The 26,604-nt window shown below is 35.3% G+C and overlaps 1 protein-coding gene across 3 annotated transcripts; it reads left to right on the forward strand.

Annotated features, from left to right (window-relative positions):
• Positions 1-1,935: 1,935 nt before the first annotated feature.
• Positions 1,936-26,341, forward strand: LOC133285160 (uncharacterized). Of its 3 annotated transcripts, XR_009747976.1 has the most exons (19): positions 1,936-2,263; positions 3,995-4,074; positions 7,760-7,810; positions 9,939-10,472; positions 10,620-10,881; positions 11,749-11,810; positions 12,313-12,492; positions 13,724-13,775; positions 13,865-14,149; positions 15,685-15,795; positions 18,154-18,345; positions 20,665-20,940; positions 21,857-22,480; positions 23,031-23,536; positions 23,639-23,699; positions 23,784-23,852; positions 24,915-25,046; positions 25,167-25,489; positions 25,952-26,341. XR_009747976.1 is itself a non-coding variant. In XM_061482341.1 (17 exons), the coding sequence occupies exons 1-17, from the start codon at positions 2,105-2,107 to the stop codon at positions 24,999-25,001; spliced, it is 3,591 nt and encodes a 1,196-aa protein (XP_061338325.1). In that variant the 5' UTR covers positions 1,936-2,104; the 3' UTR covers positions 25,002-25,176. The 3 variants fall into 3 exon arrangements, 2 of the variants coding, with proteins under 2 accessions (XP_061338325.1, XP_061338326.1); XM_061482341.1 differs by lacking the exon at positions 25,952-26,341 and having other exon boundaries at positions 24,915-25,176; XM_061482342.1 differs by lacking the exons at positions 23,639-23,699; positions 23,784-23,852; positions 24,915-25,046; positions 25,167-25,489; positions 25,952-26,341 and having other exon boundaries at positions 23,083-23,256.
• The last annotated feature ends 263 nt before the right edge of the window (positions 26,342-26,604 follow it).

The following is a 26,604-nucleotide window of genomic DNA, read 5'->3' on the forward strand; positions in this document are numbered from 1 at the left end:
TTTTATTCATGACTCTACTTTCTGCAAATGGGATCACATAATGTCCTATCCAAATTGTCAAATGATTAAACAACCGTTGAATCCTAACCTAAAGAGATGAATATTCTAGGTCATTGAAACTCAAATTTTAATGAAAGTATTTGTATGGAATACTAGAGGATCAAACAATAAGCCTTTTCTTCAAAATGTGTATCACCTTTTATCAAAATTGAAGTCTATTATTTGGCTAATTTTGAACCACGAATTTATGGTTTGCGCACTAAACGTGTGATCTAAAACTTAAATTTTGACCCAAACCCTTTGGCACAGTTGGTCCGGAGGCTGTGTTCCTTTAACCAGTGGTCTCGAGTTCGAGCTTTGAGTATGGAAAAAAAGGATTGGGTAGAGCCGCCCCCGCAAAGGTCCTACGGTGCTCGGTTTGTGATTAGTCTCACCCCCGAATGAGGGTGGGGATACCTTTCAGTTTACTGAAAAAAAAAAAAAAAACTTAAATTTTGAGTCATTGTGGTGCATAATATGATAAAGCACAGGGAATACGGGACTTGTATCTTTGTTGAGGTATATATCAATTCTGTTCTAGAAGTTAGACGACATCAAGGCAAGTTTTTGAGAGTTTCGTTGAATTGACATTAATTGTTTTGGGTGCCTTTGATGATGTCTAAAATAATTTGGAAATATTTGAGTTTCATATCTTAAAATAATGAGTAAACTATGAGGATTATAAATAACATTTATTAAACATAAGTTTTATCTAAATTAAGTTAATATTATGCATATCCAATGTGGAATTATAAAACTCTACATGTGTATAGCTCAGTTGGCGACTAGAATTGAGTAGGTGGAGAGAGAATGATTCTTATCAAATATATATTTGAAGAGGGACGAAGAACTTTAACTATAACTAAGTCTGATTCATAATTAATCTTATAAGGTTATAACCGATTTAAAGAATTAAAATTTGTAAAAATACTCAGAGAGCTGCTTCAAAGAAGTAATTAAGATCAATATACCAAAATATGAAATTATAAAAAATATATATAAATTTCTGCTTAAAATCCGAGCTATTTCATGTGAATTTTCACTTTAGTTATATTAAATATTATCTTAATTTAATAATTGATTTAAAAACACTACCCAAATCAAATAAAGTTATTCGATGAAGAAAAATAACATATCCCAGTAATTCGGATATCCATTGACAACTACAATTGAAAGGCTGATTTGTCCATGAAAAAAGATTATAAAATAAAAAAACCCTAGAAACAAGAAATTTCGCCCTTACCGAAATTGACCATATAATACAAGGGGAAGGATATTGTGACAATCAAGTTGTGTTACTATCAAGTACTACCAATCAATCTTACCATTAGATCGATTATATTGATCCAACGGTTATATTTATTTTCATCTTTGTATGTATAATATTAGGAGAAGGATATAATATTGTAACAACCAAGTGACTACCAATCAATCTTACCATTAGATCGATTATATTGATCCAAAGGTTATATTTATTTCCATCTTCGTATGATCATGATTCTCCAAATTTAATACTTTATATATATATATATATTTTTTTTTGTAATAATACTTTATATTTATTTTCACCTTTGTATGTTTATGATTTCCCATATTTAATACTTTCACATTAAATATGAGGAATCATGACCATACAAAGATGAAAATAAATATAACCGTTGGATCAACATAATCAATCTAACGATGAAATTGATTGGTAATCACTTGGTAGTAACACAATTTGATTATCATAATATCCTTCCCCGTAATATAATTAGATTTAATTATAGTGTGTGTTAGCGCATGCCAGCTCAGTCTCGAGTGTTCATAAAACTACGGCGCTACGTACAGCTAATACAAACACACTCGCGAAAATTCAGAATTTTCATTTTCCCTTTCTCGAATCTCAAACCAAAAACGCATTAACACAATACAAATACTAACCACTTCTAGTCTTCTCTTCTTCAAATCTCGGATTCTTACACTGTTCAAATGTAGAAGAAGACCTTCGAAACTTGCTTCGTGCGATTCCAGATTCGTTTTTTGTTGTTGCTGATTCCGGTGAACCCGAATCGAATCGAATCCAATGTCTTCGAGCTTCAGTTCCTCTCGCCCACAGTTAATCTGCGTTTCCAGATTAAGATCTTCCTCCGTCAAAAAGCTGCCGGAACCCTTGCGCCGCGCCGTCGCCGACTGCCTCTCAGCGTCCCTCGCTTCCACCAATGAACCTTCCAGAACTCTTCGGGTTCGTTCCTCTTTCGCCTTCGATCTTTTGTATATCCGGGTTTCGCTTTCCAATTGCGGTTTTTTTTAGGCTTGATTTAGTGGATAAATGAAATTCACATGGTTGCAGAAAAAACCTGGTCTTATTTTTTATTTTTTTTTGCATGTCACTGTTTTTTCCCCCCCGCTATAATGTGAACTTGTTTGTTTGGTGGAAAAATAGAAAGTCATTCTTGTTCACCCCAATCCCTATGGCTGGAAAAGAAAATGGGATCAAGTAACCTTAGCTTCTTACATGTAGTCTGTAAAATATGAATTTTACTACAGAAACTGGGAAGGGACATTTCTGTGAATGTTATATGGCTGGTTTAACACGTGGGAAGGGGCATTACTCTTGTAATCATCTTTTTTTTTTGCCTGGGGTATTAGTACCCGTCAAGCTTTTAAGGTTTCCGGTTGTATTTAATACAGTTTTAAACATTTATTGTCAAATTAGCATTCAGTAAATGCTTGACAACTCTTCCTCGCTTGTTATAACCATCTGGGTAGTCACTTCTCAAGGGAAGTTCTTAAAGTTAATTAGCTGCTACTCTCATCCTTAATTTTTAAATTTCAAGTTTTGTCTACGAGGAATTCCTTGTATGGCTTTCTTAATTAATGGTAGAAAATAATTGCTTCTTCATTATATGTGATAAAAGTTTTCCCTTGATTTTGTTGCTTATAATTGACAATTTTAAATGGCGAGTAATGCTGCATACAGAGAGGGCTTAGCTGTAGTAAAACTTCTCCTTTGTGACAAAAAGGTCCCAAGTTTGAGCCCAGTAAACAGCCTTTTGCAAAAATGCTAGGATAAGCCCGAGTAAAAAGATTTCGCTCACCCATACCCTCGGAAGTTTGGGTTTACCGGGGAGCGGTTGTTTTGTTTTATTCTTTTTTTTTTTTTTTGGTACATTGCCAGGAGGTATCCCCATTCAACCTTCTCCGGGCACCATGCCCTCGGGGTACGGCCCGTTTGGGCTAGCCCCCTCATTGTAACAGTTGGTGCACTAAGCTTCGCAACCGGAGAAAGGACGAGACTAATCCCCCAACCGAAGATTTTTTGGCTTATCCTCTGGCCCCCAAAGATTTTCCAAAAAATTGCTTGAGGCAGAGTTTGATCCCTGCACCAAGCAATCCCTTGGGAGCTCAGCTGCCAACTGAGCTACCCTTGGGGGTTTATTCTTTTTCTTTTATTACTGCATACAGGTACAAAAAGTTTTAAAAGTACTCTCTGAATAAATGAGTATTCCTGTCTTTGTTTACAACTCATTATGCAGGCAGTCTATCAATATGTCCCAGGGAAAAGTTCAATATTTATTCCATAACTTGCAAAACAAATGCCATTTTCCTTATTTTCTTGCATTTATTGTACCTTCTGTACGAAGATCACAAACACTTATTATCCGGCAAAAATGTTGGTAGCAGTATTTTCTCTTTTTAAATATTTTTACGCACGGGCTGAATATGAAAGCACTAGCTTCCTCTTATTAGGATTCCTTATTCTGTCAGAGGAAAACAGAATTCATTGTACTATCTGCAACATAATTTGTATCTTATAATATTGCCAGATTTTAATACCATGTGTGTCATTCTCCTTGGTATACTATAACTGAAACCCCATTTGGTTGCAAATAATGGTGCCATTATATTTTATACAGTGTCCAAGATCTTAACTTTACCAATTTTGTTTTAAGGCTTGAATATATGATTGCAGGACTATCTGAAAGCCCCTGCAACCACAGACTTGGCTTATAATGAAATTCTGGAACATACTATTGCAGAGAGGGAGCGCAGGTAATTGTCACATTTATTTGTTGACATGGGGTAGTTGATGATACTATCCAGATTGCTTAAAACCATTGCTTTAATACTATCCTGCAGTATACTTTAGACAATATCATGCACTTAGTGAACTAATTCTGTTGAATGAAGCATGTGGAATGCATCCTTTTATAATTTAGAATATATTGTGTACATATAGCTGAGAACTATTTTATTTTCTTGGATAAGAAGCTAATGCATCTATTTGTTCACGTAGATAGTGTTAAATTTGTGAGACTTGTTGTGCAATTGTTGTTTTAAGACATTGATAGAAACTGTACCATATATTAAGAAGAAAATGGTATGTATAGTGTGTATTGTCACCTCTGTTACCAATATCAGTGTGATATCAATACCAGCAATAGAAAAGTGCAGAGAAGATGAACTGAAAAATGAAAATGAAATACAGATGACCAAGGCCTTGTTCTCTCCATCCATGCCTTCTGCTCTTGTGCTGGCAGTAATACCCCTTTTCCTTCCTTTCAGTGTTCACACTTCGCACAGCATGCATTGCTCATGTGAGACTCTAATTAAGTGCTTCCTTTCTTTTTCTTCCTATGATATACTCATCTAATGGGTGATTTGCTGACATTACTCCCCCAAGCTGTTTCACGTTGTCCCTAAGGTGAAAGTTAGGAAATTGTTTTTGAATGGCTGTGGGGTACTTCCATTGAATTAGCCAATTAGTATTCCGATAGTCCTCTCTGGGGTATTTGATAGGAATAAACCCCTCCTATCAGCTAAAGAGGGAGCAAATAGTATATTAATGGAGAGTTTAGCAATTACAGGAAAATGTAGAAAAAAGATAAAAGAGCCAGAGCTCCCAGCTATGGAGATCACTCCACTAGCCCTTCTACACCAGTAGAAAATAACGAAAATAATGCCTGCCTATGGTCATGCTATACGTCCAATATAAACACAAAAGCAATAACAAACTATACTCCCCACTCACTATAACTGTCAATACAATTCTGATAAAACCAATTTATTACACGTCACACATTTTCCCTTCCCTTATTCCTATTACTCCTTTGGTAAACCAATGTTGGGCCAGTCCATCTCCTCTGCTTGGGCTGTATATCTGCACATACACATGGGCCTAATGTTGCATTCCTATCAATACCACCATCTATAGATGCTGCCTTGTCCTCAAGGCAAAAATTAGGAAATTGCCCTTTGATGTCACAGGCCTTCATCCAAGTAGCCTCTTCAACCGGTTTGGATTTCCAAAGAACCAACCATTTTTCATATGAGCTGCCCCCATCAACGAAGCTGCGAACTGCCAACACCGACTCTGGCTCGTGAACGTTGGTCTCATCTACAGCCAAACCATTTGGTAGTTCACCCTCAGCCATGACAGATCCGATGGCTCTTCTCAATTAGGACACATGGAAAACGGGATGAATGCGAGAACCTTCAGGGAGCAACAATTTATAGGCCACAACTCCAATCTTCTCTGTCACTTTAAAAGGTCCATAAAAACGGGCAGCCAACTTAAGATTAATGCGCCTGATACGGACATCTGCCTATAGGGTCTCAACTTCACATAAACCCAATCACCAACATCAAATATTAGGTCCCCACAATGAGTATCTGCCTGTCGTTTCATAGAAGATTGAGCACGAATTAAATGGTATTTTAATTGGCGCAAGGCTTCATCTCTGTCATATAATACTCTAGAAACCACATCAACCTGAGTCTCTCCCATCAGATAATGTGTAATATTGGGGGGAGGACGACCATATACAGCAGTAAAAGGAGTAGTATTAATTGAGCTATGAAAAGAGGTATTATACCAGAATTCTGCCAAGGAGATCCATAATGACTAAAGCTTAGGCTGCTCCGAAGCAAAGCAACGTAAGTATGTCTCGAGGCAACGGTTTACCACCTCCGTTTGACCATCCGTTTGGGAATGATAGGAAGTACTCATCTTCAATACAGTCCCCTGCAAACGAAATAGTTCTTTCCAAAAATTACTAAGGAATAGGGGGTCATGGTCACTGACGATAGATCTTGGTAATCCGTGAAGGCGAACCACTTCTTTAACAAAAATAATTCAGCAATATTTCTAGCAGTGAAAGAATGTTTGACAAGGTAAAATGAGCATATTTTGATAAACGATCCACTACTACTAAGATCTCCTCATAATTTTGGGACTTAGGCAACCCAGAAATAAAATCCATGGAGACATCTTCCCAAATCAGTTGAGGTACTGGCAGTGGCTGGAGAAGTCCAACAGGAGTCAAGGTTTGGTGCTTATTCCTTTGACAGATATCACATGACTTCACAAATGCCATAATCTGTTTTTGCATCCCCTTCTAGAATACACCACTAGCAATTCTCTTTAAAGTTCTAGTAAATCCCGAATGTCGTCCGGTAGGAGATGAATGAAATTCCTGCAACAACACAGGAATGAGAGAGGATTTAGAGGATAAAACCATGCGCCCCTTATAAAATAGCAGCTCTCCCTGCAAGACATAATCCGCAGGAACATCTTGGCCAGATTGAATAGCTGCTATGACATTCTACGGAGCCTGATCAGATTTATACTCTTCCTTCACAGTACTCAGATCTAACCAATAGGGACTGGATACTATGTTAGACAACTCAAGGTCCGCGGGCTCCATAATTCTGGATAAGGCATCAGCGGCCATATTTTCGGGTCCAGGTTTATAACTGTGATTGTATCTTAGAATAATTTCGAGTATCATAGATATTTTCTTAGGAATATTTTCCTTATTTTATTTATATTTCATGATTTATTTCCTTATTTAATTAGGATTTAGAGTCTAATATTAGTATAAATAGGGATTCGTGCTTTGTAGTCTGTAACACATCATAACACATCAAATCAATACTAATTTTATATTGTTCAGTCTTTATTCTCTCTTTTATTCCTTCCCGACCTAAATCCCTATAATTTCAATGCCATTCTTAGAAAGCATGCTAGGTAATGGCTGAATTAGAGCAGAAGCAGAAACATTTTTTTGCTGCAAGGAAACATGAGAAATTGGATGAATAAAATATGACTGTTGTCAGGAAGTTTCAACCTGCATGCTATCTCTTCTACTTTTTTCGAGGTCCAAAACTTCATGAGGTCCAAAACTTAATAAGGGCCATAAAACCTGGGACTAAGCTTTTCATTGGCTCTTTTTGCTCGTGACCAAATTCTGCAGGGCTGGTTCTTCAGGTAAACAAAATCACAAACTTGATAAACAACCTCCCTTCTTTTATTTGCTTGTAGCTTTGTTCTGTTCTGGGCCTCAACCAGATTTTCCTTCAATTCATCCAAGATCTGGTTCCTTATTGTCATGAGTCTGTAAATACCTTTAACAGTAGAAAACTCTTCAGTACCTCTGAATAGGACTGGTGGATCCATGCCATTTAAGGCTACAAATGGAGAGAATTTAGTTGAATTATTGTAATTACTGTTGTAGCAGAATTCAGCTAAGCCGAGCCATTTAGGCCTATGCTTAGTGTCTGTTAGGCACCTCAAGTAAGCCTTCAAGCAACGGTACAACTTCAGTTTATGATATATTTGTTATTTCTTTTTTAAATTTGAATTGCTCAAAATTATTTTCTTTATTACTTTTGCCTTCTAGTATTATGTTTAATTTTAAGTTTCAGCTGCATCTGACATTGACAATATTTTCACCAGTCCTGCAGTAGTTACAAGGTGTGTGGCACTTTTGAAGCGGTATCTCCTCAGGTTTGTTACCAGTTATTTGAATAAATGGATATTCAATAGTTTGACAGCTTTGTATCTTTGAGACATTGTCTTTCTCTTTTGCATTTTGATTTCATAGAATTGCATGTTACTTCAACGCGGACTTATTTCAATAATTACACTTTTCACCCTCCTTTCTTTAACTTAATATGTAATACCAAAATGAAGAGAGTATTGGTAAGTATCTTCTCATCTATGCCAAATAGTCATCAGTTCTGTTTGCATGCTTTGCTTGGTTGCTGTTAGCTGAACTTTGTGCTGACATTGAGCTTCTACTTCTAGAGCAATAATTTGTTAGAAGAATATTATTTGCTTTACCAATCTTACGTAAAGAATAATGATGCATACTTGTTGTCAATAAATTTGATTAAACAACAATGATGCTCATTAGTTGATGATTAAAGACACCACAAAAATTGCTGGGACATGATTTTGTCTTTGTGCTTCATTACATTCTACTGTGCAATAAATTTATGTCTTCATTTTTTGGGGAAAGCGGCTCCTTCAAAATTTACTGCACTAAAGTTTCTGATATATTTTATGCGTATATGCAATAATGGACATAAAGAACTCAAGAGTAATCAAGTAATGGGATAGTCTATAAATCTTTTCGTGTAAAGTCTAGTATGTTCTAGACTTCTAGCATATCTATTCACTATTTCTTAAGGCTTGGCAAAGCCTATCATTACTTGTCAAATTAGTGCTTGTTGGGTTTTTGATTATGTTACACTCAAAAAAAACATTTCTGTAAAAATTTCTCTCTTCTTGAATAATTTGATAATAAGCTTTTGTCGAAGAAAAATAAGCTAATTCAAGCATGCACTAAGATCTAAGATGCATCTTAGCTCTATAGTTTAAATAAATCAGGATGGCTATAGAGTATTAATCTCATGAACAACACCCTCAAGGAGAAGAAAATAGTTGGTTCACATTCCTTCTTTAATCAGAAAATTAAGTTCTTGTGAAATGAGTTCTGATTCTGCCGGAGTACTACAAATAATAGTCAGAACTTTAATGTTCCTCCTACCCTCCTAAAGGATTGTATCTTGTTATTTGTTTCTTTACATAGTATGACAATTTTAAAATTAGAAAATTAGAGACTAGAGTCCCATAAAAATGCGGCAATGACATGAAGTTTTTTTGTCTTTGTGCTTCATTACATTCTACCATGCAATAAATTTATGTTTTCGTTATCTGAAGTGTCTAGGCACATCCCGTGCTCCCATGTAGATCTTAAAGCTTAAAGCTACCAGATCATTTACACTAGTTTCAGTGTAGTTTAGATATATTTTTTTTGGGTGTTTTTTGGCATTCTAAATGCTAAATTTAGAAAATTCAAGTATTTTGTTGCATTTCACGCATTTGCAAACGTGTTTTAATACTGTGTCTGAAGTTTTCAAATGGGTTTTTCCAGTTCAATCTGTTTCGTTGAAGAAAATAAAAGCTGAAAAGTTTACCAAACAAGACATAGGTCTCTGCCCTGTATGCTACTATGAACTATGTATCGGAGGCATCTTTGACATCTGTTTTGCCGTATCTGTGCATCAAAGGTCAAATGTCTTTCATTTCTCAAGATGAATGACAATTAATTCTACTTAAAATTAGACAAATTAAATCCATTTTCCTTTTTTTATGATAAGATCACAGATTGTCTAATAGAATATAAAGAACATAAGTAGAGAAGTAGAGGATCAAGTATCCTCTTGAAAGAAACCAAAAAATGCAAAACCCAGAAAAAAAGACGATTGTACCATGCTTCAAAAAGCAACTTTCTAATTAAGTTAATTATATTTTTGTATATTGATTTTCTCGGGGGATGTGTTGGCCTTGTGGTCCTTGAATCCATCTTTGCCTATATTTGTCTTAAGTGACAATTTCTTTGTTCTCACGGGCAAGGGGAAAAGGATGGTGAATCCTTTTAGTGTTGTGCAAATTTGTCTTATGTCTTAATATTCTTTTATTGATCAATTGATTGCATTTTATTCAGATTCATAAAATAACTGGAAAATGCAACTGGCATTTTTCCTTGTATGACTGCATATTGGAAAAGAAACCATCCTGTTTTATTTGCTATTTAGCCAATAATTGTTCACGGCTTGTTAATGAACAGGTACAAACCGAACGAGGAGACATTACTTCAGATAGACCGTTTTTGTTCAACCATAATTGCTGAATGTGATAGTAACCCAAATCTACCATGGTCACAATCTTTGAATCGACAATATGGTGCATCAACAACATCCACAAATACTTCTCCTTTGCCTGTATCTAGCGTTACTTCTGAGGCACTTGTGAAGTCACTGAGTTATGTGCGTTCCCTAGTGGCTCAACACATCCCCAAACGTCTTTTTCAACCTGCCTCGTTTGCTGGACCACCTTCTTCATCAGGACAATCACTGCCAACATTGTCATCTTTGCTTAGTAAATCCTTCAATTCCCAGCTAAGTCCTGCAAGTGTTCGGGAAACACAAAGTCCTGCAAGTGTTCCAGAAACAGTAGAGAAAGATTCAATTGCTCTATCTGTTTCAAAGTTACCAAAAATAAAAAAAGTTGATGAAAAGGACGAATTAGGGTTCATTGCCCATGATGTTCTCAAATGGCGCTGGCTTGAGGAACCACAGTCATCATCGATAGGGACTGAAAAGTAAATAATCTTTTTATGTTTGATGTTGGTTTAGGGGTCTTGGTAGTAGCCTCGGTAGCTTACATCCCTGTTTTCCCGTTAACTTTTCTCCCATCTTATTATAATGCTTCAGAAATTGACTTTGTTATTTAACATGTTTCATTACAGTGATCGTGCTATGAATTCTCAAGACATGACAGCACACAATTTTTTAGAAGTAGGTGCCGCAGCTCTACTTGTAGGAGACATAGAATCTAAGATGAAGGGGCAATCATGGAAATTTTTTGGAACTGATGATATGCCTTATCTGGATCAGCTATTGCAGTCCTTTCCCGTAACACCAATTACTAATTCTGTATCTGCTCGTCCCCACCTGAGAGCAATAACAGCATCTAAACGCACAAAAGCAGGCTCTCGTCAAATTTGGCATGTTCTTCGACCATATAACTTGCGTTGATATATTTTCTTCCTAAAATTTTCTTTTATATCTTTATTTTTTATCCAAGGTCATGCTATGATAAATCTTACAATTTTTTTTATTTTGAGCCAAATATTATATCAGAAAGTTGATTTTTCACCTTTTTTAATTGTTTGTGTACTATATCTGAAGTTGAAGTACTTCTGATTTGAAAGGAGTGTACCTTGTTTCTTAGAATTTTAGTGTAGTTTGCAAAAGACGAATACATTTTATTGTCAATGTCCTGTGGGCTTCTATGAAAATAAATCTTAGCATAAGAATTATATTTGTATATTGTCATTGGCATATGCGGGGTAAATTGATCTTTATTTCTGGGGAAGCGTGGGTTTGCCGTTCATGAATTGGTAGTTTCTTGTTGATTAATTGACTGGTTTGGGGATCTGGTTGTATTCATTTTGTAAATTCAGGTTCTCTCTGTGTACTCCTTCTTGTTCTTTCCTCCTTTATAAATTCCTCTTATTCTTTAAAGAAAAAGAAAAAGTACTACTGGTTATTATGCAGTACTTTTGAGTTCTGTTTGGCGATGACGAATCACTCAAAGTTGGCTTTGAATTATGCTTGTGTGCATGGTGCTTGCGTATGATTCAGTATCGGATGACTTCATTAATCACTTATTTGCATGAAGACTGAAATGTTCCATGAATTATATTGTAACTAATGGCCTAAAATATGTGATAAATATTTGATATTCTCTCTCTCTCCCTTTTTTTCGGGGATAAATGTTTTATATTCTTTTTACCTACAATGTGAGCTATATATAAAATTACTTTGGCATGCTGAAAACTTTTCTGTTCTGAACATTGCCATGTCTACAGGGAGGTTTCTCCTTTGATTACATTCCGTCCCCGAGCTCGACAACTTTTCCAGTATCGTCATTACAGGTATAGATCATGGTGACAACAGATTCTACATAGTAATTTGATAACAAATGTTTGCTTATGTTTTTATTGCAACCGAAAATGAGTTCTATAACACAGGTTTTAACTAAGTCTTGCATTGCTATAATTGCTTTCCAATTTGGATTCTGAATTATTTCATTATTCAATTATTAAAGCAAACTGCAAAAGAAATGCGTTAATTTAATCGTGGGCATTCTTTAAAAGCAATGATTACATGATCTTAAAGCTTCTATATTTTCGTAAATTGACTCCCAAATACCTTACAGTTTGCTTTGGTATATATTGGTTATATTTATATATTATGCTCGCTATTTTCAAGCCTTGGTTGTTGGTTTTAGCTTTCAACTTCTTGTCATCTTTATAATTTTATGCATACTGCTTGTGTTTTCAGAGAAGAAATTGCTATTTTTGATCATACACTAGTTTTTAATAATCAAATTATATCTGTGTTTCTACATCTCACAAAATGTTCTTACGCTGCCAGTGAGCAACAGCCTCTACGATTGAACCCTGCTGAGGTACATGAAGTTATTGCTGCAGTTTGCTCAGAGGCTTCTTCCCCAAATCCCAATGTCATGACTGTATCAACTAGACTAAGCAATAACAGCGGAAAACCATCAGCGGATGTGGCTGTGAGCGTCCTTATTAAACTAGTTATTGACATGTATGTTTCAATCAATTGCTGTCTTTTATGTTTTATTCCTTTCTTGGTTACAATCTCTTTACCCCAAATCACTGTCTTTCTATCAATTTTACCACATATTCCTGATTCCTCTGATTAAAATTTTAAAGTTGTGAGTTTCCCAATCTCACAACTTTAAAATTTGGATAAGTTAAATTAATTTTGAAAGTCGAGGAAAGAGGAGGGACTAACGTTGAACATGAAAGAAAATGATATGGGATTATTGCTTATTTTGACAGAAATAATATAGATATAATTTCAAGCTAGTAAATATTTTAATTGAAGTTGGTTCCCCTTTCGCAAGTAAAACTATATTCTGGGGCACCAATTTAAGGAAGGCCATTCCTGGAAGCTGTTGTATTGAACAGCGAATGGGGAGAAGAAAAATAGGCACAGAATTCAACACAGTTTTATCCTACAGAGGAACAAATAAGATTCACTATGATCTATGAAGATTACGAGGTGTAGCCACTCATCCCTCATGCCTTAATCCCAATACACCAGAATCCTCACATTGGCCATGTTAAAATTATAGGATTGATGTATAGAAGGATGAAAAGTAATACTAAGAGTAATAAAATTATATTGAGAAAGCACTAACCCTATTTATAGTATTATTAGACTCCTAATCCTAATTGAACAAGGTATCAAATCATTAAATATAATGGAATGTGGAAACTGGAAACCATTCTTAAAAAATCATATAAGATACCCTAACAAATTTTATGATATGATGAGACATATTTCAGATATTCTAATGGACCACATACACTATATATATATATATATATATATATATATATATATTTCATCCACAAATCTCCTTGAAAATTTGTTAATTATCAATTGGAGACTGGTTTGTGTGCTTCACAATTGAAGGAGCTATTGTTTGGTTACAAAGGTTTCAGGTTTGACAAAAATAAGGAATGGTGGGTTTTATGGAGGTGTGCAAATGTAAAACTAGTTGATTGGTACTTCTGCCAATGTCCATTGGATTGTAGTTTGGGTTGCTAGATAACCTATCATCAATATATTGTTATATGAAAGCATTGCCAAAGATATAGTTACATGGTTTTTCAAAACTTTGAAGATTGAGCTATTTAGTTTTAGGCAGCGGTCTGCATGATTGTCCATTTTATTCACATTTCTATGTTTGTTTATGCTGCTCTGTGTGTCGATTATGTATGATGGTCCTAAAAATATTTTTTTGTAGGTATGTTACAGATTCTCGGACAGCTGCTCCTCTCACTCTTTCTATGCTTGAGGTGATGCATCAATAAAGTACAACTTTCCTGTTATGACCATCTGTAATTATTTTGTTGTTACTAATTTATATTTCAAATTCATCTTTCAGGAGATGCTTAGTTCTTCTAAAACAGCTTGCAGGGTTCGTGCTTTTGATTTAATTCTAAACCTTGGGGTTCATGCTCATCTCCTAAAACCAATGATTGTTGGTGATGCTTCCACAATTGAAGAAGAATATTCTCAAGAAACCTATTATGACAATGACACTCAAGTTATGGCGCCAGGAAGCAGAAAAGAACATTCTCAGAACAAATTGGACGGAGTCTTGGCAATTGATAATTTTAAGTCTTGGATTTTAAATATTCTGTTTGAGATTCTACTTCTTCTTGTTCAGGTATGAGGTATCTTGGATTTTAATTACGTTTAATAATTTTTCTTTGCTGGAATCACCTGATGGACCAGTGTCAATGTGTTATTTTAGACATTTTACAATATATTGATTTCTGTTATACATTTTATTATATTGATTTCTGTTATACATGATATGATCTAGATGGGTTGCCGTTGGAGAACTAAAATGAGGAAAGGGGTGTTTTTATTGTTTTGAGAAATAAATGGACTGAAAATAAGAATACAAGATAAAACTGCAATTATTTATTTATTGAAAACATTGAGATAAGGTTATTTGTGGCTTTATTTCATGTTTTAAGAGGGTGATACCTATATGCTAGATGGATTTGTAAAATGTGATAATAGCACTTGCTTGGGAATATGTAAAGCAAAGATGGGTTAGTCATTTGCTGTTTTAAAAAATATTTGTTTTAACAAGAAATTAGACTTTCAATCAGATAATTGTTGAATTCTTGCTTGATGATTTGTCTGTCTGGACAAATAATTCTATTCTAATATGATAATGTAATACATTTAGATATCTAAAGAATGGTGGGTAGAAATTCTCTAGAAGATAATTTTGTTTTATCTTCTTTGGTTCAACAATTGTTTTTTATGTATCCTTCATGCAAGTATTGGCTTTTAGATTAGATCAATATCTGTCATCTAAATATATGATTTCTTTTAATCGATGAAACATTTTTGTTCAATAGTGCATAAAAGTATTTTTTTGAGTGCATAAAAGTATTTGTCAAATTTCACCTGTTCTATGTGTTATAATATAATTCTATATTCGGATACTCTTATTTAGCTCCTGATATGACCTTGTCGTTTGAAGATATGGACACACGACCCTGTACACGGGGATCAACTGTGTGCCTTTCTCTCTCTATTAATTGACAGGATCACTATAGAAGCTAAAATAAGAGGATGCAAATCCTCCAGATGTACATGCACCAATGATTAGGAGAATACCTCGTCCCCCACTTTGTACTTATTCTAATTAAATCTTCGTTAGTTATATAAAGCAAAATTACTCTCACCTGAAGATTTTCTTATCAATGTCTTGTTTTTTAAGTTTATATGACTTAGAGTGTGCAGTAATGAAATTTGTTTTAAACTTGTACGTTGTAACATTGAAGATAAATACTTTCGAATAAAATTTGAGAGAGTAATTCTAGTTATAGGTGGGACCTTAATGCTTGATAAACTGATAAGATAGGGGAAGTAACTGTTGAAATAATTACTGTTATACTTCCTATTTCCTAACAAACTTCTGTTTTTTCCCAAACTCTTCTTTTTGGATAGTACTGATATTTGTTTGGGTTTGCTCTAGTTTTAATCTTATATCTTGTACTGATTTCAGAATTTCAAGATTAACTGTGCATAGATGCATAAAGAAAAAGTTTTTATAATCTATTTCATGCGACAATTCTTAAGACAATTACGCTGTCTATCTTTCTACTCTTTCTCTCATAATGGTTTAATCATATTCTCATAATTTCTTAACATTTTATGCTGATCAATTGCTTTATACAGATTGAAGAAAAGGAGGAACCTGTCTGGGCATCTGCACTCAGCTGTTTGCTTTATTTTGTCTGTGATAGAGGAAAGATCTGGAGAAACCGTTTAATAGGTCTTGACATAAGGGTGAGGAATACTATCCCCTGTCCTATTTTACTCAACCAGTATTTCATGGAAACCCCATTTTTGTTTCATACTGCATTCTGCTGGGCAAGTTTTTTGCTTCACTTTTTTTGGGAGATTGGACGGAGATTCAGGAGGAGGAAGCTTACTGATTAGTGAATTTGGGAAGTTTCCTTCTTAGGTCTTGCTAGAAAGTAAGACTTTCATTCAAGAAAATGAAAGCATGGGGATGGGGGATAATTTGTTGGATAAAAAAAATAAAATATTTATGTGCCTTCACACAGCCGAATCTTTTGGGATAGTAGGTTCATTATATGGTACGTAAGCCTCTGTGACCAAATAATCTAGAGTTTGGTCCTTGTTACCTCCATTCTTTTAATAAAAGGTTGAATTTTAGCCAAGGAAGGATATGCACATTGTCCATACTTCAAGCCCGAAAGGGCTCTTGCGTGATGGGGCATATAGAAATGGTAATATAAAACTATATATGTTTTCTTGTTTGGTGGTCAAGGCGAGCCCAAAAGTAGGAGAGACTGGGCTTAGCGGCAACCCACAATAGTTAGCTTGACATCTCATCTTAACTCTAAACCTTACTTCAAACTGTACATGGACTTCTTTCGCTTATTTGGTCTCACTTAACCTATTATTAACCAATATGTGTCTTTCATCACTTGCACTTGGATTTCCAACATTCTCTTCCTTAAGTGTGAGTCCTAACATTAGCATGCCCTCACTCAAGCGTAAACCATTCTGATTCTTGGTGGAATAACCAATCAAAAGCCAAGTCTTGACTGTAAAGAACCAATTCAACCCAAAAGCTTAAGTCGTTGGGTGAGTGCCTTTTTAAAGGTTTATATTATTTTCTAACACGCCCCCCTTACACGAGGGTCCACTGGGCTTAAAGGGTGGACAATGCACGGGCTCACTTACCTGTGCTAATAAACTCCACAAGACTTAATTAATTATTAATTAAATGGGGGTGGCGAGGATCGAATCCATGACACGGAAGCTATGATACTATGTAGAGAACCAATTCAACCCAACAGCTTAAGTTGTCAAGTGAAGGCCTCTTTAATGGTTTTATATATCTCTAACACGTTCCTCACATAAGAGCCCACTGGGCTTGAAGGGTGGACAATGTACAAACACACTTACCTGTGCTAAGAAAACAATTGGTTCTTTACATGGTATCAGAGCCTCAGTGTTACGGGTTCGATCCTCACCGCCCCCATTTAGTTAATAATTAATTAAGTCTTGTGGAGTTTCTTAGCACAGGTAGGTGAGCCTCTGCATTATCCACCCTTCAAGCCCAGTGGACTCTCGTATAAAGGGGCATGTTAGAGATATATAAAACCATTAAAGAGGCCTTCACTTGATAGCTTAAGCTGTTGAATTGAATTGGTTCTTTACTTTGACCAATGCTTCATTCTATTTTTCTAATACGCCCTCTCACACAAAAGATCATTGGGCTTGAAGGATGGACAATGTATAGGCTCACCTACCTATCCTAAGAAACTTCATGATATTTATGTAAAGAACCATTGTAGTCCAAAAGCTTAAACTGTTGGGTGAGACTACTTTAATGGTTTTATATTTCTCTAACATGCCCCCTTACACAGAAGCCAATTGGGCTTGAAGGGTGAATGATGCATCAGGCCTAGACTATTGTACTAAGAAACTCCACAATATTTAAAAAAAATTATTAATAGAATAGGGGCGGTAAGGATCGAACTCATGACCACTTAGTCACGTCAGCTTTGATACTATGTAAAGAACCATTTCAACTCAAAAATGAGTGAGACTATATTAATGGTTTTATATTTCTCTAACAATTAATTATTTATTAATACAATGGGGGTGGTGAGGATCGAACTGGTGATCACTTTGTCACAAAGGCTTTGATATCATGTAAAACGTTAATTTAACTTAAAAGTTTAAGTTGTTAGTTAAAGGCCACATTAATGGTTTTATATTATATTTCTTTAATACTTGATGAAAATTAAATTATTTTTAGCTAGTTTCATTAACAGTTAGTGGATTATGTATTAGAGTTTAAATTGGATCTAATACTTCCAATTTTGGGATGTTCCTTTAGCGGTTTAGCTTCCAGTTCTGTGTTTTTTGTTATCCATAAGTACAGTTTGTTTCCCCTCCTAGGACATTGGGCTACGTGTTAGTTTTGTAGTTTTATGCATTTTAGCCATGAAATAATTCTTACTACTGTAGTTTGAGTTGTGCCTGTTTTTATCTTGGGTTTTTATGTGGCCATTCATTCACTGCTTTATTATGTGTTGTTAATATGCTTGATGCCATTAATTACGATATCTCTGTCTAATTTAGTTAGTCCCATTCTGCCTGTAGGTTATGAAGGCACTTATAAGAACCAGCAGGGAGAATAATTGGGCAGAGTTAGTTCATTGTAAGCTTATTTCCATGTTAACAAACATGTTTTATGAAGTTCCTGATGAAGTTGCCGAGCCTGTACCTAGCAAACCAAAGTTTCTTGTGGATCAACTTGATCTGATTGGAGGAGTTCAATTTATTTTTATTGAGGTATGCATATCTTTTAACCTCAATCTTGATATGTTTTCAATAGAGATTATTATTACTTACTATAATACTGTTGTCCCTTTAATAATGACTACCAATATATTTCTCGGATAATGATTGTTTTTGTACCTCATATTTTGTCCTGTGTTTTTACTGTTTAAATAATGCCTATTGTGTCGCCTTAATGATTTACTTGTTAACAAATAAAGGCTCCTTGTTCCCTGGAAAAACAGAAATTTATCGTGGGTGGTATATGATTCTAGTTCTTTATATTTGTAGTATTTGACATGTCTACTATGTTGAAATACAAAACTAGTATTGGAAATTGTTTAGTAGCCTTCTTGGGATTATGTATTTGATTTTGAGCATTGTAAAAGAGTGTTGAAAATTATATCTCAAATTGAGTAAGAAGAATATCTCAAATTGAGTAAGACGGTAGATTTAAAAATTGTGACAGATTGGTCAGTTCGATTTTCAAATATAGCCTTAACAGGGAATAGATAGGTTGATATGATGGCTAATGACAAAGATATGTGATTCTGAAATAGAACAGATGCTAGGTAATCATCCCTCATTATTGCTTGAAAAGTCTGATTTTTAGTACAACAAAGATTTTTACTTTTCCTTATTAGACAGTTAATTAGGAAATCATAAAACTCACTAATAAATAAGAACTGTATATTTTCAGTGCTTCTTCTTTTTGCATAGGTTATGTAAAGAACTTTGGGATGCACCACTCCAAAAGCTAGCTCAAAGGGTGGGAGTGCCCAAGGCCTTATAAACTTCACATTAGTTGCACATACAACCGATGTGGGACTATATTGCACATACAACCAATGTGGGACTATATATCTCAACACGCCCCCTCACACAAGAGCCCATTGGACTTGAAGAGTGGACAATGCAACAGGCCTAGCCTACCTGTGCTAAGAAACGCCACAAGAGAAAGTGGGGGACGGCGAGGCTCTGATACCATGTAAAGAACCTTGGGATATGCCCAAGGCCTTATGTGCAATATAGTCCCACATTGGTTGTATGTGCAACTAATGTGGAGTTTATAAGGTCTTGGGCACTCCCACCCTTTGAGCTAGCTTTTGGGGTGGTGTATCCCAAGGTTCTTTACATGGTATCAGAGCCTCGCCGTCCCCCACTTTCTCTTGTGGCGTTTCTTAGCACAGGTAGGCTGGGCCTGTTGCATTGTCCACTCTTCAAGCCCAATGGACTCTTGTGTGAGGGGGCGTGTTGAGATATATAGTCCCCCATTGGTTGTATGTGCAATATAGTCCCACATTGGTTGTATGTGTAACTAATGTGGAGTTTATAAGGCCTTGGACACTCCCATCCTTTGAGCTAGCTTTTGGAGTGGTGTATCCCAAGGTTCTTTACAGGTTAAATGGTGATGTAGTTACTCAAAATCTCTAAGTGAGAGGTCAAATGAAAAACTAAAAGAATATATTGCTAAGCTTCTTAGAGTATAAATCGTAATGGACTGACTGATAAACTTTTTAAGAATAATACCTTTATTATTTACACAAAAATACAATATTATTCTCTTTGGGAAAACAGGTCCATCCTGCATCAGAACTTAAATGATTAGGCTAGGATCTGGACCAGATGATAATAATAAATGACTTCTGAAATTTTTACACATTCTCTGAAGTTTTTCGACTTACTTGAGGCTAAATGGCTAATGACTATATAGGACTGGATATATATTTAGACTTTTGTTGTTTCAGCAGGTCGGACCAACTTGTTTGGAATCCAGAAACGGATTCTGAGTTGATGAGAAAAATAGAGAAGGAAAAAGAGAAATAATGCTTCTGCCTTATTTTACTGAATTACAACTAGGGACCTGTGGAGAGAATTCTCCTTCCAAGTGTTTTTCCTTACTACAACAGAGTTAATGCTCAGTTCCCAAATGCTAACGAATCTCCCTCCACTTCTACCTTTCCTCCTATTTAAACTATGCCCCTGCCCCTAATAACTTCTGACGGCCTAACTATCTAACTAAATCATGTAACTATCCTAACTGCATTATCTAACTAATCGTGTAACTATCATAACTGCATTATCTAACTAATTCAATATCCATCCTACTTCTGGGTCCTATCACTTACCATGAATTTGTTGTGACCGTTATGATTGCTTGACATGCCAAATGTAGGTTTGCCATATTGTTTACTTGAAAAGGTTCCAGCTTTTGTTTTTTTCACGATAGTATAAAGTGTGGATGAAGTCATAAACTAAGATCCTACTTATAGTTTTACTTAGTTTCAGATTGTATGATTGATTTGCCCCCTCTTTTTTCTATGTTGGATGCAGTATTCCCTTGCAAACTCAAGAGAAGAGAGGAAAAATTTGTATTCAGTGCTTTTTGATTACATTCTGCATCAAATAAATGAAACATGTATAGCTACAGGAGTCAGTGAATATAGTGATGATGAGATCCAACCTCTTGCGGCTCTGCTTGCTCAAACAAATGCACCCGAGGCATTTTATATTTCTGTTAAACTTGGGGTAGAAGGCATTGGGGAGATTTTAAGAAGATCAATTGCATCTGCACTGTCCAGATATCCCAACAGTGCACGACTAAATACGGTACTTCCATGTTATTTTTTTATTTTCTTCTTGTCTGTAGGCTTGATAGATTTAGGGCTATACTTTTTCATGAATACCACCGAGCTCCTCTCCCTTTCTCCCTCCTCTTCTCCTTCCCTCCTTTAAATGGTTTCTTAATATCAACAACCCACAAGATAGGTTTCTTTGTAAAATAATGAGCAAAATGATTACAACTTGGATTGGTTTGTCAAGGCGAGTAATGTTTAATCATTTGTGCTCTGGAGAAGACATTTAAAAGAGTTCATCTCGTACTTTCATGGTTATGTATAGCCTTATGCAATACCTTCAGCAAACAGAAAAGTCTATGCTTGTTAAAAAATATAAGATTATGAAATCATCGAGGGTGAGAAGTCAATGTGAAGTACAATTAAATCTGAAATTTTGTTGTCATAAACAACTTGTTAAATTTGTATATACTTCAGATGGCGTCTGCAATATTTTGAAAGTTGTGTTGATCACATAATGATGTATGATGCAACAATTAGAGTTCTTTTAGTAATATGTCATTCATGTCATTTCTAATAAGGATTTTTTCAGACGAATCTCCTTGTGATTCATAGAATTGATTTTACTATCAAAATTAGAAGATGTACTATTTTCCCATTCAAGATACTTTATCAGAGTCTATTCTTCTCCGTTGCAATATCAATTGGTTGCAAGTATAAATAACGGATTAGAAGGATGACTGAGACCAGGCTATGAATTGGTTTAACTGAGCTGCATCTGCCTTCATCGTAATATTTGATTTAATTCACTTAATTTCCATTCATTTTACTCTTTAATTGAAGGTTAAGGAGTCTCTTTCAATTTGAAATATATTTGGCTTAAAATTCGTCTTCTTTAAATTGTGTATATATTCATTGGTATCATGCCTGTTTCTTTTAAATCTTTGCAGCTACTGGAAATTGTAGCCGAGAAATTTGATGCTGTGATATGTTCTTTCACTCATTTGGACAGAGAGTTCTCTCATATGATTCAGATAACCAAATCTCACAAGTTTCTAGAAAATATGGAAGTTGTGGCTCTGAGAAATGGCATTGGTTTGCAGGCAAAACACTCATGGACCACTTTACATTCCCTTCTTCATTCTGAAAGAATTTCTTACCGTCAGAATGGGTATATCTGGTTAGGTGATCTGCTTATTGCTGAAATTAGTGGAGAAAGAGATGGAAATATATGGTCAAGTATCACGTACTTCCAGCAGAAAATTGCTCAAGCTGGAATTCAGGATTCTTCGGATACATCAGATGTTCCTTTGCCCATTTTACTTATGTGTGGACTTTTGAAGTCGAAATACAACTACATTAGATGGGGTTTTTTGTTTGTTCTTGAAAGGCTTCTTATGAGATGTAAATTTTTGTTAGATGAGCATGAAATGCAACAATCAAGCAGCAGAGATATTGACCATGGGAAGAAAGATTGGCATCTTGAGAAAGCCAATGCAGTGGTTGACATAATGAGCAGTGCTTTGTCTTTGGTGTTTCAGATAAATGAAACAGACCACATCAATATTCTGAAAGTAATTGTTTCTGAACTCAAAAGGTCTTTTTGCTAAATATCCTCATATCATAACAATAAATACTCATAAAATCATAGCAAAGCTCTCTAGTTGTGAAAAAATGTAGCAAGTAAATCTGCATGTTCTTTATCTTATCAAGGAAAGAGAAGAACACTGTATTTTGCCAACATAGGATTTTGTTTGGGGAACTGTTAGGAACTTTCGGCTGTCCTTAATTATTAATAAACTGCTGATTGAGCATGGTCTTTTATGATATGTAATTAAATGGATTTATTTGTCACGTGACTGAAGATTCATTTTATAATAATTTTAATTACTTTCTACCAAATCTGAAATGACATAAACGATTAAGTAGCTGAAAAACTTGTTAATATTGTAGTGATTAGTTTTTTCTTCTAAATAACAAAATTTGAATGCAGTTTGTTTATATTACTCCTGGGTGCAATGTCTGGAGAATTTTCTATTTGGTTTAACGTTTGGGGTTTCTGCTTGAGTATTGTTTGGCACATCATTACCTGTTTTTCTCAACACTTCCTCTGTTTCTAAACAGATGTGTGACATACTATTCTCTCAATTGTGCCTAAGAGTTCCTCCTGCTGCAGCTCTGCCCTTTGGAGATGATGTGCAATATGGTAGAAATTTAAATCGTACAAGTGTAAGCAAAAAGTTTGACAGTGATAATCATGTCCATAGACAAGATACTTTTCACTGGGATGAACACAACAAGGAAGAAGCTAACAGAAGATCAGGCTATCATAATAACTACCATCTGGATCACGCGACTGCGTCAATGGCAGCACTTCTCCAAGGACGAGCCATTGTCCCAATGCAATTAATTGCACGTGTTCCTGCTGCCTTGCTATATTGGCCACTAATTCAGTTGGCTGGAGCAGCAACAGACGATATTGCATTGGGTGTTGCTGTTGGAAGTAAAGGAAGAGGAAACCTGCCTGGTGCTACATCTGATATTCGGGCCACACTTCTCCTACTTCTTATTGGTAAATGCACAGCAGATCCTGTTGCTTTTCAAGAAGTTGGTCGGGAACAATTTTTTAGGTGATTCCAAACTTCTATGCTCTTTCTAAAGTAGTAGGCCTTCCTATTTTTGTTACCTTTATAGATCGACGTATAAAGCATGAGTCTTCTTGCATCTGGCAGGGAACTTTTGGATGACACGGATTCAAGAGTGGCATATTATTCTTCCGCTTTTCTTCTGAAGGCATGGATTTTAATTGATTTTCGGCGTTGAAAATATATTTGATCCATAAATATCATCTTTTGTAATAATTTCTCTTTGCTGCAGCGAATGATGACCGAGAAGCCAGAGAAATATCAACAGATGCTTCAGAATCTTATTGTCAAAGCTCAACAGGTACCTTCATTTTTTAATTATTTGCTTGGAGCTCCCCTTCTACCGTTAGTAAACCTGAGATTAACATGTTAATCTTGCATTTATTCAAATTGTCTTTTATATAATTGCCATGCAGTAGGTATAAGTTTTGAGATCATGAATGCATGTAATGGATTGTGTTAGAATATTAGGGTTATTCATGTATCAGGAGTATTATTAGGGTTGTAGTCTTATTGGGATGGGTTTGTACTAGTTTGACTATAGCAGTATTTGGCTTATATTATTAGTATAAATAGGAGCATATTAGATTTGGCGTTTTGTATCACACATCTCATACATTGTATTCTTAGGAGTCTTTCTTTTCCATCTAACCCTATAATTTCAACAATGTGAAATACAGTGCCGCCCAGAGAGAAAGTTGCATGCTGAAGTCATCGATTATACTATTATAGTCTTATATGGATATCATTTAATTGCTGATGTGATCCTCAAGTGACAAGGGAGTTAGATGTTCACTATTTCGTTTCACTGTTAATAAGAAACCCTATTTTTCTGTACCAAAAAAAAAAAGAAAAAGAAACCCTATTTTAAAATGTCTATTTTAGTAAGAAGTTGTTGTTCACTTATAGATCTGTATCGCTATTAGCTAATACCTTTTGGGTTGAAATGAAACCTGAGTTTAACATATTAGGGGATACTGCTCCTGCTAAGCTGATTAAACCTGTTAAGTGGTTATGCAAAAGTTTATAAAAGATAAATGAATAGTGCTTGGAATGTGTACATAGGTGGGAAAGCCACCTATAGATATGGTGCAATGAGCAAATGTTTGGGACTAATTAATTCTGACTTCAGGATGACTATATCTTACTGCTAATATCTCTATGGATTTCTATAAAAAAAAAAATAGTTCTCTAGGAACTTTTTGCAGTTCATTTCATTGTGTTCTTCAAATAAAAGTAATTTGATTTCTTTTAAATTTCTATATGTTTGTTTTCTTTTCAATTTTCTCAATATTTTAGTATTTTTGGTGATTTAATATTTACTTGTCAATTTTATGAGTATGCTTTTATATTTTCATTGCAGAGTAACAACGAAAAACTTTTAGAGAATCCATACCTCCAAATGTGTGGCATACTTCAACTGGCAAATGATGTTGGAATTGACTTGTAATCTTCATGGCATGGCATTCTCGGGGTATATTGTTTGGAGTTGGAGGTCCGTGTTGTTTTGAGGAATTGCAGTATTGATTCTCAGGAAAAAATTTCCACCATTCAATTGACTCAGATTGAGACACGTATATCCAGGACATACTAAACTTCGTTTGCTTCCTTACAGAAACAAAATTGTGAATGATTTTCAGCATGTCAGAGGAGATTATAATTGTGGCCAGAGAAAGAGAGCCAGTGGAATTGGGTGAGCTCTTAATATTGATTGATTATTCTGAGAAGTAATTAACAGAACTAGGAAACATACTGCATCCTGTTGATCTCTTCAGTGATATTACTCTTTTGGAGTGCCATGTTGTATCTGCCATCATGCCTTCATCTTCCACATGTTTTTCAACTACTGAGAGAAGCCAGAGTTCTGTAAGGAATGATCTTGAATGTCCCTGATTTTGACAAAGCCGTTGAGTGTTGCTGATCCAGGCCTGCCGTCAGGTACATCGCCCTCTCTTCCTCTTTCTCTTGCTTTGGTGGGTAACCATTTGAAATCCAAACCAAAGGGGCTCTTGCAAGCATATCTATGATGTACAGATAATTAGAAGTTATAAGAGCTATAAACATGAAGGGCCGGCTTGGCTCAGCGGTAAGCTTGCTTGCCGTGGTGTGTCAGGTCGCGGGTTCGAATCAGCCTCTCTGCAAAAAGCAGGGGAAAGACTGCCTAGAGTATTCCCTTCCCCAGACACTCACGAAGTGGGTATTTGAACTGGGTCGGCCCTTTTAAGAGCTATAAACATATGCAGGCCTTAGTAGACATATTCGACCTGCTAAACTTTGTGATATGCTAGGCCTTTTTGTATTGACAAAGCTCTGGTCTTTCTACCAGTTGTCACTTAATTGATTTCACATTGAAGGAAATGTAGTAGCTTCTTATGACGTTATCATTTTGTGTGCATGCAGTTGCTGGCTGGCGGGCAATATATTCCAAGGAAAATGTGTGCAGAACTTCATTAGTTTGTTTCTTGTGTACAGGAATTAGATTTCCCACCGAGCCTTCTTCAGTTTTTCATTCATGAAGGCTGCCTCTATGCTTGCTTTTTTTACTTGGCATACAGGAACTTTCATGGGAAAAGAAAATTCAGTTTTGTACGTTGTCAATATAATCACAGGTCCAATGAAATCCTTTGGTAGGTGCATTATGGTATGTCTACTTTTAGAGGCAGCCAAGTTGCTCTCCTTGTTTTCTGTAAATATGTGATTTTATGTTTCTTTGCGAAAATTGTAACATGTATTGAGAAATTACTATGTAGATGATCTATTCCGGGTTTTATGATGGAAATGGTTTTTGTATGGGACAGTTTGTAATCTCAGTCCCATATAATCCTTTATAATTTCTTGTTTTTTTTTTAATATATTTGCAATTACGATGCACACAGTTTTGGGGCACAATGTAAACATATGTGCATTTTAATCTTGGTAAATTTGATAATACATTATTATTATTATTATTATTATTATTATTATTGACGACACAATGTAACATTTTAAAAAATGGACTGAATTAGTTGAATCGATTAGACCATGAACCGGTTATTTTTTCAGTTTAGTGTTCA

The sequence above is a fragment of the Gastrolobium bilobum genome, unplaced genomic scaffold (genome assembly GCF_033153095.1).
Source record: "Gastrolobium bilobum isolate Gb01-03AN ecotype WA unplaced genomic scaffold, APGP_CSIRO_Gbil_v1 utg7917, whole genome shotgun sequence".
NCBI lineage: Eukaryota > Viridiplantae > Streptophyta > Magnoliopsida > Fabales > Fabaceae > Gastrolobium > Gastrolobium bilobum.